Source organism: Petaurus breviceps, unplaced genomic scaffold, assembly GCF_028583685.1.
Source record: "Petaurus breviceps papuanus isolate PSGF00001 unplaced genomic scaffold, PetGlider_PUasm1.0 90784, whole genome shotgun sequence".
Classification (NCBI taxonomy): domain Eukaryota; kingdom Metazoa; phylum Chordata; class Mammalia; order Diprotodontia; family Petauridae; genus Petaurus; species Petaurus breviceps.
The window spans coordinates 9,084,872-9,100,473 of record NW_027187345.1 but is presented as its reverse complement, the minus strand read 5'-3'; the positions used below and the strand labels follow the sequence as shown (position 1 = coordinate 9,100,473).

General features: G+C 34.6%; 1 protein-coding gene across 5 annotated transcripts in view; it reads right to left on the bottom strand.

Annotated features, from left to right (window-relative positions):
• LATS1 (large tumor suppressor kinase 1) overlaps positions 1–15,602 on the bottom strand; it is a 52,842-nt gene that overhangs the window by 4,675 nt on the left and 32,565 nt on the right. For 4 of the 5 annotated variants that reach the window (XM_069069704.1, XM_069069702.1, XM_069069705.1 and 1 more), the window contains 5 exons: positions 9,028–9,178; positions 6,703–8,222; positions 3,624–4,206; positions 1,100–1,282; positions 745–851 (listed from right to left, as the gene is read on the bottom strand). In XM_069069704.1, coding sequence (XP_068925805.1) covers positions 745–851; positions 1,100–1,282; positions 3,624–4,206; positions 6,703–8,222; positions 9,028–9,178 — 2,544 coding nt within the window. Of the gene's footprint in view, positions 1–744; positions 852–1,099; positions 1,283–3,623; positions 4,207–4,667; positions 5,643–6,702; positions 8,223–9,027; positions 9,179–15,602 lie in introns of those variants that run through there. The other variant, XM_069069706.1, reaches the window with a different exon arrangement.

Genomic DNA, 15,602 nt, shown 5'->3' with positions numbered 1-15,602 from the left:
TGAGATCTAATGGATATCTTCTGCCATAGTGAGGCATCAGAATAGAACACTGGGTAAATAAATCATGGATTTATAGAGAATATTTCAATATTTTAAGACTATATGAGTGGGTCAACATGGTGCCACTCTCTACTTGATGCTTATTACAATACCTCTAGAATTCAAAAGATGGTCCTCAAAGTTTCCTTTGGCTCAAAACTCCAACTGCCTAAGTCCAACTTTGTGATATGTACTCTTGTTCTAACTCAGCTAGGTTAAACCCCAGACAACAGTCATACAACCCATCACCTGCAAGTACTTGAAGCCTTTCCAGCTTACTAAGACCTGACAGTATTTGTACTCTACTGGCATAGTTTTTCAGAACCATAGTAACCACCATTTCATGAGGAGGTATCAGAGTAAGACCTTAAGTATCCTCCTGGAGAATAAGAAAACTTTATATTCAGTTTTCTCTATTATTCAACCTTTTCTTTGACAACTTAGTTGTAATTATGAAAATACATTATTGAACTATGTAGTAATAATAGTTCTATTTTTACTTTTTTTTGTCTCTTTTGTGTATCTGCCACAACTGTGTCTGCCTTTAATAATCTCTTCCTCTTTCTCCTGACTAATTTGTTGTACTAATATGTCATGAACACGGAAACCAAAAAACCAAATATGTCTGGATATATTAAATAAGACTTATAACTGGATATACAGGTTGACTTGCAATAAGACAGTTACACAGATCTTTTACCTTACCTTCATTTGTGTTTCTAATGGTGTCTGTGCCAGGAAGGGAGGCTGCCCCACCAACATTTCAAAAAGAATTACACCAACACTCCACCAATCACACAACTGTGTATAGCCTAAAATAAAATCCCAGTATGCTACATTAAAGGAAGGTTATACACATACAATAACAATAATAATTTAGAAATAAATATCATCAAACACAAGAATATTAAGTTATAAAAAGCCTTGTTTTATTAAACAGATTTCAATTACATGAACATTTTTATTACAAATCTGATAAAATAAGGTATATTCTAAAACAGGTTCTGTTTATTCTACATGAATATAACTCTTGTAAATTAACAGCAAAAAAGCATGTTACCTGTTCGTAACAACACTTCTGGAGCAATATAATTGGGAGTCCCAACCAATGAATGTGCCAGACAACGTTGGTGCTGGCGTGCTGCTCTTCTCTCTAGAGGTTTCAGTCTGTCACCACATCGACAATTGGCTGGGTCACCCCATTCATTACTGAAATCCATGCTATCCTGACGTGGATGATCACCTATATAATAAGATTAAAACCGTCCAGGAAGTTACTTGATAATAAGGGTAAGAATTAAATGAATGATCTGAACTAAACTTTTTGATCTTCTACTTCAGGATTCCAATCCCACCTCTGATGCTTATGACCAAGGTGATCTATGGCAAATGACTTATCCTTCTTAGGCACCAGTTTCCTCAATTCTAAAATAAGGAATTTAGACTACATGGCCTCTGAAGGCTCTTCTAGTATGGGATTTATGAAACTATGGTCAACAATATTTTTCTCTTTATGTACCAGTTTAAGAGGAGACACAAGGCTTAGCAGTTCAAAGGTGATGGCTAGACATTGACTATACTCTTTAATGATATTATCACTGTCTGAGCTGAAGTTACAGGGCAAATCTGGAGGGTGGATAAAAAGGACAAGAAGAAACCTATCCATAAAGAATGGGCAGCAATGGCCTTGTGGTTATTTTCTAGATAATTATTATCCATGTTCCATTCCATTTAGGCATGGCATAACCCAGAGCTCTATCTTGGGCCCTCTTCTCTTCTTTCTTTACATAGTCTCTCCGTGATCTCTTCAATAACCATGAGTTTAACTCTGCTCTCTGCAGATGATTCTCGGATCTATAGATTCAGGTCTTTCTGTTGAACTCTAGGCCTTGATCACCAAATGCCTATGACATATCTCCAAGTAGATGTCCCCTGTGCATTTCAAACTTTCTGTGTCTGAAACAAAAAACCATTTTTCCCCTCACACTCTTTTCTTTCTAATTTTATTTCTGCTGTGGCACAGCCAATCTCTTACTACCATCCTTCTAGTCACCCAGGTTTGCAGTCTCAACTATTCCCAATCTCTCCCATTCAATTAATTGTCAAGGGTCAACAATTTATATCCCCTATAGATCTCACACCTATCCTCTTCCCTCCACTTACATGGCTATCATCCTAGACTGGGCCCTCATCGCCTATCACCTGAACTTAACAACAACTTCCTAACTGACCCCAGTCTCTCTCCCTTCTCTAAGAGCACCTTCTACACAGATGCCAAAATGACATTCCTAAAGCACAGGTCTGATGATATTTCCCTGCTCAAGAAAATGCAGTGACTGACTCTTGCCTCTAGGAAAAATACAAACTCTTATTTTTGGTCTTTGAACCTTTCACTTTCTGACTCCCACTCACCACAGGATTATTTCACAATATTCTACTTCACAAATTAAGTCGTGCATTAAAGACAAACTAGGTTGCTTTGTTGTTTCCCCCATGTGACTTGCTACCTCAAACTATTTCCATATTTTCATACAGGCTGTTCCTGATGTACATACTCAACTCCAGCTCACCGAATCACTAGGTTCCTCCATAGCTCAGCCCAAGTGCCACCTCATATAGGAAGCTTATCTTGATCCTTCTAGTTGCCAGTGTCCTAATCCTAGGAAATAACTTTAGGTTTATTTTGTATTTAATTTTCTGTTCACAAGTTCCATTCTCAACTGCCTTGCCAAAAAAAAGAATGCTACTTGAAGGCAGAGCTGGTTTTTTATTTGTCTTTGTATCTTCAAAGCCTAGCACAGAATTAAGTATACAGCAGGCAACTAATGTTTGGTGAACAAATCAATTAATCTCAAAGCACTTAAAAAATTCCCAAAGTCAAAAGATTCAGCATGAGACTTTTATCAAATGTCAGTACCATTTAGTAAGGTAAAAAATTAAGTAATTTGTCTAATGTTAAGCGATCAGTAAATGTAGATTTATAGGCAAGGTAAAAATTTTTTTTTCAGGAGACTTCTCACCATTTTAAACAAGCTTAAAAATAAAACTATAATGATGGAGAATAATGACATGTTTAGGCATCTGTAGCATCACTTAAATGTCTTAATTTCATCTGCCCAGAGCCATAAAAAATATAATTTTAATATAAGAAGGAACCCTCCAGTACAATCCAAACTTTTCACTGGCTTAGACATGGAACTGAAACCTAGAGGAGTTAAGTAACTAGCACTGAACTTGTGAGCCAGAGGTCATATATCTAAGACCCATTTACTAATGCTTTTACCCTAGACATTTTGCTTTGTGGTGCCTTGGTTTTCTTATCTGTAAAATGAGGAATATAATACTTGCACATTACCTACCTCAGTGTTGTTATGAGCATTATCCACATTTAAGTATTTGCTATGATGATACTGATGATGGCAGTTATTACTATTATCCAAAGTTATAAGACAGAGAAAGGACTAGAACCCAAGACTGCTGACTTCAATTTTTTCAGTTTTCTACTTTATCAAACCCTGATTCACCAGTCCATATTAGTATATTAGCATAGATAAATGAAAATAGTTTTTATGATTTTTACTTACCACTTTGATAATATTTAGAATCATGTGTCCATCGAAAGCCTGTACAAAGGCCAAAGTCAGTCAGTTTAATATGACCATCACGATCAATCAAAATGTTATCAGGTTTGATATCCCTATGAATGAAGCCCATCTTATGAACACTTTCAACAGCACAGGTAAGTTCTGCTATGTAGAACCTCGCCAAATTTTCTGGAAAGATACCCATTCTAATTAGCAGGCTCATCATATCACCTCCAGGAATGTAGTCCATTACAAAGTACAAATTGTCCTTATCTTGGAATGAATAGTACAGGCGAACTACCCATTCATTGTCAGCCTCTGCAAGGATATCTCGCTCAGCTTTGACATGAGCAACTTGATTTCGAAGCAGCACATCTTTCTTCCGCAGAGTTTTTGTTGCATATAAAGCATTAGTATCCACTTTTCTTGCTAGACAAACTTCACCAAATGCACCTATTCCTAGTGTTTTTATCTTCACAAACATGGACTTGTCCATTTTAGCCCTTTTAAGGCGGATGTAATTAGATTCCTTCTGACAAAGCATCTTTCTCATTTGATCCTGGGCATCTTGGGATAACCCAACCTAAACAAACAAACAAAGTATTAGATGCTGAAACTGAGAGATTTCCCCCCTACTGTTTTTATTATACATTTACAAATATATAGAAAAATCAGGCACATAACTTGAAGGTTAAGTGTGGAGTAATTTTTAATAAAGCATGTTAGAAATCTATAAGACACAAGAGAAAATTAAATGTCAGATGTGCATTTCAAGAAATAGTTAAAACATGATTTACAAAGTGAGTGTGCCAACAGGGTTCTGCTATTAGGAACAAGGACAGGGTAATGACGGTCAGCTTCCTTACCCTCCCTAAGGCACTATCCCAAACAAAAACGTTCCCATGTGCTAAGCCCCACAAGAGACATCTTTCAACATGCATTCTCATCTGCCCCTCCATGCATATTCTATCCCAAATCATAACTAAACTGTGAGATACACTCACACTCCATAAAATGCCCTCTCTTTGTGGTGTGCCCAACCCCTCAAATACCCCCCTCTCTCTTATTCAAGGTGGCCCACTTTGCCTTTGCTGTGAAATAAGTGGTGGTGGCAGCTTTTCCCATGTTCTCCTTCTCCCATGAAGAGAAAAAATAGTTTCACCCCAGCTTGGTTGATTCTTCTGCAACTAATGTATTAAGAATGAAAGTAGGCAGCTTCTCCCAGACTAACCATCTTTTAATCACCATTTTCTTCTTTTTTTTTTTTGCTTTTTTTTGGAGGGGGGAGGGGCAGGGCAATTGGGGTTAAGTGACTTGCCCAAGGTCACACACGGCTAGTTTTTGTGTTAAGTGTCTGAGGTCACATTTGAACTCAGGTCCTCCTGATTCCAGGGCTGGTGCTCTATTCACTGCACCACCTAGCCGCCCCTAATCACCATTTTCAAAGAGAAGCAAGACAGCAGTTTATTCATCTTTTCCCTTTGTCTTCCTAGAGAACCAAAATAAGGATGATCTTGAAGGTTCTATATTAAAGTACAATGGAAGAAATACTTCTTTCTTGATCAAAATGGATGTTTTGGGGATTTTTTGTCATTAGAAATATTTTAGGCTCATTTACTAACAAATACTGTAAAATAATATTAGTCCAACACAAGATAATAATACAGGAAGGGGAAGAAGAAAAGATCAACTTTAAAACTTTTTAAAAAAAGAACTTAGTAGATGCAAAACTATGAGGGAATGACAACTTTCTTCTCTGGTAATACATAAAATAATTAAAGCTCTATAAAGAAATGGAATTCAACTTTAAAAATTAGAACTAAGAAAATTTAAGACTAAAGACTAGTTAAAATGTAGCAACCTCATGCTTCTGTTATGATGCACATTTTCATGCAATTTTTAAAAGGGTGTCATGCTAGTCTTAATATAGAACTGTTGCTCTGAAATCTTACTTGCCTACACAGTAATGGAGGCTACAGAAGTCAGCAAAGCTTCCAACACCTTAATAGTTTAAATCAGCTATTAGTGAAAGTGAAGAGGAAAAAGGAAAAATAAACTAAGAAAAATAAACCTGGACAGACTTTAGTAAGAAATCTTACTTGCTAAAATACACAAAGGTCAAAAACATTTTAAAGGCAATTGTCAAAACTCAACAAAATTCAGTTGATAAAATTAATATAAATACTATGAAATTACAGATTTAAAAATACAACTTAAAGAGAATGGCTTGGTCAATAAGTCAAAGTATTCCTCTTTCCACATGTTTTAAAAACAGCAGTTTAAAGACATAATACCTCATTAAGGGACTACTTTAATAAACTCAAAGCACATTCTAGATTTTCAATATTAAGAGGGCTATAATAGAGGGACAGAGAAATTTAAATATGTGCAGAAGCTACTAAGACTATCAACACATATAACAAATGAAGAAACCAACTGAATTAAAAGTAGAAAACCATAAACTATATCTCTAAACTGAGTGATATATCTTCATGAGCAAACAAGGTTACCGGTACTATAAATGCAGCAGTTTAATTTTTCTGTAATTAATAAGCTAAATATATCGAATCTTTCTAATAAACTGAATGTTAAATGGAAAAATAACTGAAAGAACTTGCCTTGGCAAACTTTCAAATGAAATTTAATGGGGTTCTAAAATGAATAAAAATGTCAATTCCAGAAATTTACTAATGCAACTAAATGTTTAATAATGCAAAAAAGAAAAGGACTCATGTTTCTGGGTTTTAAGTACAGCAAACTATCATGCAGAATTCTAAAAAAAGTAAATCTTACCAATTTTATGTAGAGTTTCATGCCAAAATTACAAAGTGTAATGACATCCAGCTTGATGCAAGACAAAATTCATGAAAGAATGCACCAAGTAAATAATAAATACAAAATTAAAATGCCGTGAGGTTTGTGCTAATGCCCAGAAGATTAAAGCTAATAAAAATCAATTGGTTTTGTTTTTATATTAGTCAATAATTTGAAATGTAAATATGTTGGGCAATATCATCTTTAAATTAATATGTATTCAGATGTTCACACAATTTCAAATGAGATTTTAAAAATGTTTTACCCGCATCATTTCATTCTCTAGTTGTTTCTTACGATGAAGACGTTGGTGATGAGACTTGAGTATGTTTTCCACATGCTGTTCCATGAAGAATTTAAATGCCTGAGGAGAGTAACTCTGAATCCGCGATTCCCTTCTCTCTTCATCTCTCTTATTTTTCCTAACAGGGACGGGTGAAGTTGTAATCTGTTTCTTTTCTTTATCCCCACTATCAGTATTTTCAAAATTCTTTTCTCCCTCATCTTCCTTTGGTGAACAAGGCTGATCCTCTTTGCTAGGTTTGGGTACTGATTCATATGTAGGAACCGATGAATTCTGGTGTAGCAAATGTTTTGGATATGGTGGTGGAGGGCCTTGATAATTTGGAGCCTCAGCGACAGGTGGCATAACTGCCATAGTTGAGGATGGACCCTCAGAAAAGGGGATCGACTGTGTGGTTTGAATTGGCTGTGGAATCCAAGAAGGATGGGTAGGTGCTAAAGCAGTCTGGAGTTCTGGTTTTAAGACACGCATGCTTTTTACTGGCTGCTGAATAGGAGCTGGTGTAATAGCAGTTACTGTTGTAGCTGAAGGTTGAGAATTAGCAGAGTGACTTGGTCTATTTCCTAATGGGTTATTGAAAGAATTTGATCTCACTGGAATGTTAGGCTGCCATGTAGGGATCTCATGTCCACTACCAGGTGATGACTGGGGTGGAGCAGATGATGACTGAGGCCAGGAGGTTTGTAATCCAGGTACAGTTATGTTATAAAGTTCCATATTGTGACTATTTCTATTTGGCACCATCATAGATGAAGGAATGTTTCCATTTGTGTATGGTGAAGAAGTAGCAGGTCCCCCAGTTTGTATTTGTAAAGTACAAGGACTCTGCCCATTGGTTGGAGATAAAGGATATGGAGGTGGGGGCTGACGATTCACAGAGCCACCAGGGACAACATTCTGATGCATCATAAAATCATTCTGACCACTGCCATTCTGAATTCCAGGTCTTCCTGATGTAAAGTTAAATTTGTTGTTAGAACTTTGCATGATGATTGGTTGCCTGCCAACAGGGACAGAATTAATGCTTCTTTGTCCCTGACTAGAAGGATTCAATGGGGAAGTATTTAGAGGTGGTGGAGGGTAGCTATCCTGCCATGTCCCAGGTGGCACTGGAGAAATACGAGAAATCATGTAGTCCATGTTCCCAGAAAAACGTTTTGTTTGAGAGTTTGTTTCCCATGATGAGGGTGGTGTACCTTTTGGAGGGGGAGTCTGGCCCCTTGGAGGTGGTGGAGGAGGGGTAATACTCCTTACTTGTGGAGGTGGTGGTGGGTTCACTCTCTGTCCATTGCCAGGATGACCCTGAGAAAATGCTGCTATACCAGATCCTGATAAAGGTCTTCCTACATCTGTCTGAGAGTTAGGACTTTCAGAACGAAAAACTACACTTTCTCCCAGTGGTGGACCATGTCTTTGAGGGACCAAAGATTCTTTAGAACCTTTCCAGCTTTGTTTTCGGTTAACTGATTGCTGTACATTCCCTGATGTCAAAAAACAAAAGAGATAAAGCCATGGAATTTTCGTAAATTTTGGTCTGAAATATTTTATTAACTAAAACTTATTTACTTTCTTCTAACATTATGACTGATAATATTAGAGTGACTTTAACATAGCAACATGGTTCATACTTAGAGAGAAGGAGAGAACAAATGATAATAGCTAGGAACTAAATAAAATTGGAATTCTGCAATTACCAATGAATAAAATAAAACCTAAAAAATTTATGAAAGGATAGTCTGTAAAGCGACGTAGGGACAGAAAAAAAGGTCTAAACGTCAACCACAGCATAACCCAGTAGTAGTAATTTTAGTACAACATTGTAACTGCACTTCAGCTCTTTAAGAACCCATGATTTCATTCTCATAAGCATTCCTGACATCAGAACAGCTCACAATTCTTCTAGGCTTTAGTAGATGGTCCTTAACAATTGCTGTGGCTAAAAACAATCCATTGCCTAGGTGGTCAATATTGTAGTAATGAGCCTCTCTGGATTCTCAGATGAAAGACATATAACATCACTTTCAGGCCCATACTTACAACTTAAATTCCATTGGCACTGCCTTTAAGAGTTCAAGGCCATCTCCATTCCATGATAAGAAATTAGAGTAGAATTTAATACACAAAATTATAATAAAATTATTTTAAATCAGGCTTATCAATTTTTAAAATTACAAAAAATAGCTTATTTTCTAAAAACAAAGAAAATACTTATGTGATAATGGAAGTTACTTGATTAGCTTACACTATTATGAAAAAATTGAGAGAAAAATGTTTAGATGAACATACCTGGTGGTTTTGGGCCTGCATTAACAGGTCTAGCAGCGGCTGCAGCCATCTGTTCTCTTCGAGTATCTTGGTAACTCATCTTACTAATGAATTCAATTGCTGCTTCTATACTTTTATTATTAGTTTGTCGAAGTGCTCGTATAACCATATCCTAGGAAAAAGTTTACAAAAAGGGAAAAAAGTGAATTCTTCTAAATTGCTGAGAAGAAATGTACTGTCTGAGATCCCCTAGATATGACCTAAATTTCAAACACAAGGACCTAATCACAGAAAATGATCTATTTAAAAAACTATATAATCTCATAATTAAAAAAAATTCTTGAACCATATTAGAATTTTTTAATATAACAACTATCTCATAAAATGAACTGCTCTGTAACAATATTATTATTGGTTTTAGTTCATATACCAAGATGCAAGATCAGTGATTTCATCAATTTGGTAAACTTTCAGTATGGTAATTCCTTCTTCCATATTCCCAGACTGGATTTGCCTGAAATAAATCGAGGTTTAAACCGAGGTTACGTAAATTGGTAAGTTGGCAAGCTGGTATAGGTGTCAAATGCTAGATTTGAATCCTAATCACTTTGTTATGCTATGTCATATCCATATTAAAAAAAAAAACTTAATGTAGTTAATTATAGGATTTTAATTTTTTGCTTTTTTTGGAGGGGCAACTGGGGTTAAGTGACTTGCCCAAGGTCACACAGATAGTTAAGTGTTAAGTGTCTGAGGTCACATTTGAACTCAGCTCCTCCTGACTCCAGGGCCAGGAGCTCTCTTCACTGCACTCCCTAGCCACCCCAACAATAGGATTTTAAAGTGATTATTCAACTTACTCAAATGTTTTCTGAGAAGTAAAGCATTTTTATTAAACACCTTCACTGTCAAGAACGTTTATCAAATGCCTAATTGCACAGAGCACTATACCAAGAGAACTATATTGATTTGGTATGTGTCCTCTTAGAGCTTACAACTTAAAACAAATATACTGATGTAGCTATACATAAAAGGTATAAAGATAGTAGAAGAAAAATATGAAGATGATGAACTAAGGTACACTGATAAGCAATTTAGGGGTAACTGAGAAAATACAGACTGGGTAGCCAAGACAGAGGAGTTCAGTCTTGGAATTTTCATATTCAAATTGAGTGGCATGAGTCTAGGACACAGAATTGAATTCTGAAAGATATTTGAGGACCAACAAGGTTAAGTGCCTTTTAAGGTTACAGAAGCTATGGACAGACCAGAATGGAACTTTAGATCTCCTGATCCTTAATATAAAGTTTTCTCCACTATATCAATATGCTTTAGTCAGCTCTTCTCTGTTTTATCTAGAATGGCTTCATATTAGAGACATTATTTCAGGGAGCTCTTTTAGTGATGAGAAAATACTCGGACTCAAATGTAAAGACTGCTACCAAAGAAGACTTGGAATAGTTATATTTGGGATAAGCAGAAGGAATGGTCTAGTATTACAGCACAGCAAATTATTTTGAACTAGACAAACACCAACAGACATGAATATTTTCATACATAACAGAAAAAGAGGATTGTGTATAAAAATGCATATTACACAAAGACCATTAAAAAAATTACATAACAAATTCACTATGTTGGTTTCAAAGTTGTGATATTTGTTTCTGTCTCCTTCCGAACTTTCTTTTGCTCTTCTCAGGGCATTAAAATAAATGTTTCAATGACTTTTTTCTTTCCTGGAGGGCATCATTATCATTAGCCACCCTACTCCCCAAATTAAAAAAAAAAACCAAAGCCCTTCATTACAAATACAGTCAAGCAAAACAAATTCACATATTACTCATATCTGAAAAAGTGTCTCATTCTGGATGTCTAGTGGTCTATTTGTCAGGAAATTAATAGCATACTTCACCATTAAATGCTCTGGAGTTATGGTTGGTCAGTGAATTGACAAGATGTCCTAAATTTTTCAAGGCTGCATTTCTTTACAATGTTGTCATCCTTATATAAATGGCTCTCCTGATTCTACCACTTTACTTTGCATCATCAGGCTTTCTAGTTTTCTCTAAATTCATCTTTTTCACAACACAATAAAATTCCATTACATTCATACACCATAATTTGTTTGGTCATTCTCCAACTAAAAGGCATCCCCTCATTTTCCAGTTCTTGGTTAAAACAAAAAGTTCTGATATAAAAGACTCTTTATATATTTGGTCATTTCTGTTTTCTGTGATTTCATTGGGATATATATCTGTTCTGCTGGTGGCACAACAAAATCAAAGGTCATTAAGTTTTGTACCTTTTTGGAAATAGTTTCAAATTGCTTTCCAGAATGGCTAGAACAATTCATAGCATTGGTATGTCTGTCCTCCAATAAAACCTTTCAAATAAATGTAATTTTTCTTTTTTGTCTTCTGTCAATTTAATGAGTATGAGGTAGAGACTTAGAACTTTTAATAGCTAGCTTACATTTCTTCTTTCGAGAATTTCCAATCTATTAGGGAATGGTTTCTGCTCTTATATATTTGTATCAGTTCCCCAAATAACTTGGATACTAGTTTTTTATCAGCTAAAAAATTTTTCCCCACTTATGTTTCCTTTCTAATTTTAGCTGCATTAATTTTGTTTATGCATAAGCTTTTCAGTGTTACTAACAGATACTCATTTTCTTTCCCTATCTCTTGTTTAGTCAAGAACTCTTCCCCAATCTATAACTACGAAAGCCTCTCTTTCCCAGCCCCTCTATTCTATTAATAATGTGATTTTCAAAGTATTTAGGTACTGTAACCATTTGGAGTTTATTGTAATACATGGTATGTTGGTCTAAACCTAATTTTTTCTAGTTTGCCCAGCAGTTTTTGTTAAAATATTGAGTCTTTACTTCACTATAATTCACTTCACACTTCATTTGCTGGGGGCTGAGGTGAGAAGTACCAAAAATAATGCTACCATGTTCATTTGTTTCTTACCTCTTATATCTATCTGGTCCACTTGAACTTTTCTAGCTTTTAACCAGTAACAAAAATTTTCATTATTATTACTTTGTAGTATAATTTGAGATCTGGTACTGCTGGGTACCTTTCCTTGCCACTTTTTTTCATTTTTTTCCCTCTGAATTTCTTGACTTTTTACTCCTCCAAGAGAATTTTATTTTTTCTAGTTCTAAAAAGCAACGCTTTGGTAATCTGATTTATATGGTACTAAATAAATGAATTCATTTAGGTAGTACTGTCATTTTTATTGTATTGGAATGGCCCAACTATAACCAATTAATATTTTAATGAAATTTCTCTATCTTTTACAGTTGGATTTTCTTTTTTATTGTTAATATACAGAAAAGTTGATGTTGGTTTAATTAATTTTTATCTGAATCTCCAGGGTTCTCTAAGTAGATCATCATAACATTCATAAAGAATGATACCTTTGTTTCCTCTCTACTTATGTTTATTTCCTCAGTTTATTTTTTTTCCTCGTTATAGTTTGCATTTCTAGCACTCTTATCAAATAACGGTGGTGATGAAAATGTCTACCTTTGCTCTACCCAGATTGTACTGGTAAGACCTCTACCCTTCTTCCATTTTATAATAATGTTGGCTCTTTATTTTACAATAACCTACCACTTACCATATTACAGAAAGATGTACTTATTTCTATGTTTTAGAGTGTTTTTTTATTTTTGTTTTTTACAAAAGGGCGTTTTTTGTTAAAAGCCTTTTCTGCATCTATTGATATAACCACATGGTTTTTTCTTATTAACACAGTCTATTATTATATTTATAGTTTCCCATTAATGAACCAACTCTGCATTCCCAGTATAAATCCAATCTGGTCATATTATACAATCTTTTTAATTTGTTGCTGTGAACCATTTGCTAACAATATTTTTAATCAATATTTTTTAATTCATTAGAAGTGAATAGTTTATTGTATAGTTTTCTTTGTCTGCTTTTTCTCTCTCAAGGTTAGAAATCAAGACCATAGTTTTAATTACAGAAAGAATTCAGTAGCATTTCTTCTTTTCCTATTTGGGCAAACAATTTATATTATACTGAATGCACTGTCCTCTGAATATCTGGTAGAATTCACTTGTAATTCCATCTGGCCATGTTTTCCCCCCCATTTGGATATCATTCATAGCTTGTTCAATTGTTCTATGAGGTTGGATTACTTAAATTATCTACTTCTTGTTCTGTTAATTTAACTGCTTTTTCTTGTTAACACCTTGTTAATACCATGTCATTTATGCCATGAGTTTTGTTGGCATATAATTAAGCAAAATAGTTTTTAATATTTTATTTCTCCTTCATTTGTTATGAAGTTTCCATTTTAACAAGGTGTGATAAAAAAAATCAGACCAGTTAATGTTTTGCCTTTTTAAAAATTATTTTCCCCTCACAAAAAATCCCTAGGTTTTAATAAATCCTGGATTTACTGATTTCAATTTTGTTAATTTCTTACTTGATTTTCATAAATTCTATTTTTTGTATAGTTGAGGTTTCTTGATTTGCTGCTTTTCTATTTAAAAAAAATTTATGCCTATTTCATTGATCTATTCTTTCTTTTGTTGATGAAAGTGTTTAGAGATATACATTTTCCATTAGGGATTACTTTGGCTACATCCCAAAAATTCTGGCATGTTGTCTCACTTGTCACTTTCTTTGATTAAAAAGTATCTATTAGGTTATAGAAATTCATCTTGCCCTACTAGAAAGTCAGAGGGGGGAAAGGGGAGGATGTAAAAGAGGGCAGATTGGGGGAAAGGGTATTCAATAGAATCGCTATTTTGGGGTGAGGGGTAGGGGAAAGACAGTGAGAAAATTTGTAACTCAAAATCTTGTGGAAATGAATGTTGAAAACTAAAAATAAACAAATTAAACATAAAAAAATTAAATTAAAAAAGAATTAGTTATATTATTTGTCCTTTGACCCACCAATTTTTTAGAATTAAATTATTTAATATCATCTACATTTGACTCTTTACTTCAAAAGACCTTTGCTGATGGAAATAGGCATTAGCAAATATGTGTTTCATATTTCCAATTTTCCATATTGCTTTTGAGATTTTTATGCCCTAGCAAGGAGCTGAAAAAGAGGGCCACATCTATATCCTCCTCCAATTCAGTTCCCCCAGCTAAAAATGGCTTTTACATTCTTAAATATAATAACTTTTTAAAAAATATATAAAACCAATCTTAGCTCAGGGACCACATGAAAACAAGTGGCAATGGGGCGGACAGGTAGCACAGTGAGTAAGAGCACCGGCTACAGTGTTGAGAAGACCTAGAGATTGAATCCCGGGCTCAGACACTTAGCACCCACCCAGAAACACCTGGCCATGTAACATTGAGCAAGTTACTTAACCCCAATTGCTTAGGGGCGGCCAGGTGGCTCAGTGAGTAAGAGCACTGGCTCCAGTGTCAGGATGACCTGGAGATTGAATCCCAGGCTCAGACACTCAGCACCACACCCAGAAATAACTGGCCATGTAACCTTGAGCAAGTTATTTAACCTGGTTTGCTTAAATAAAAAAAAAGAAAAAGAAAACAAGTGGCAAGTTGGCTTTGGCTTGTATGCCATAGTTTATTGAACTGTTGCCTAGTACATGGAAAATTTTGTTTTATATGTGTGTGTATATATACACATACATATATCAATTGACATAAAAATATGCTGATATATGTATAAAATAAACATATGGTGAGACATGCATATAATCTTTTGGATTCCTGGTCAGTAGTTACCAGAGATCTACCGTATCTAATTTTTCTAAAATTCCATTCAGTTCTTAACTGGCCTATCTTTTTTGTTAGATTAGTCTAGTTTGGAAAGGGGTAGAACACTGAAGTCAACTATCTAGATTTGCTATCTATTTTCCCATGTACTTTAGTCAAATTTTCCTTTAAAAATTTTGATCAGTCACATGATTCTACATACATATTTGCTTCCAGATCAATACTCACAAAGGAGAACCTGAGATCAAGTCTTTTTATTGCTTTATACTTTGGCCTATCATTATGGAATTAAAAATGTACTATTCTGGAAATACCTATTATATCAATTACCTAGTTCATAAAATTCATGTGAATAAGCTTACCCCTGAATCTCTCTTAAATCTCAGTTTTTGTTTTAATCTTCAATAGTTTAAAAACTATGAGGTATGAAATGTATACAACACAGCAATAATAACTGAACAAATAACAAGTAGAATAAATTGCTATTCCTCTATCATTTCTGGTTATAAACTTCACAAGCCTTCTATTATTGCTGTTTCCCTACCTCTTTTCCTCCTCCCAATTAATGAATACTTAATAATTTTGTTTTTAAAAGGTAAAATCAAACCTTGACTATTTAATCATAGATACTGTACTGTGGGGACTATCCATGGTCAAACTCAATACAACCTCTGTATTTTACCCCAAAAGTTGCTAATCATAAAGTGTATTATCATGAAATGGAAGAAAATTTAATATTAACCTAAACAAAAAATATATAGGTCTATCAAGGAAAACGCACAGATTCTCAGTATTAATAAAAAAGATTTTTTGTAACATTTGAATCAGCTATACTATTTTTTATATTGACATGATTGAAAG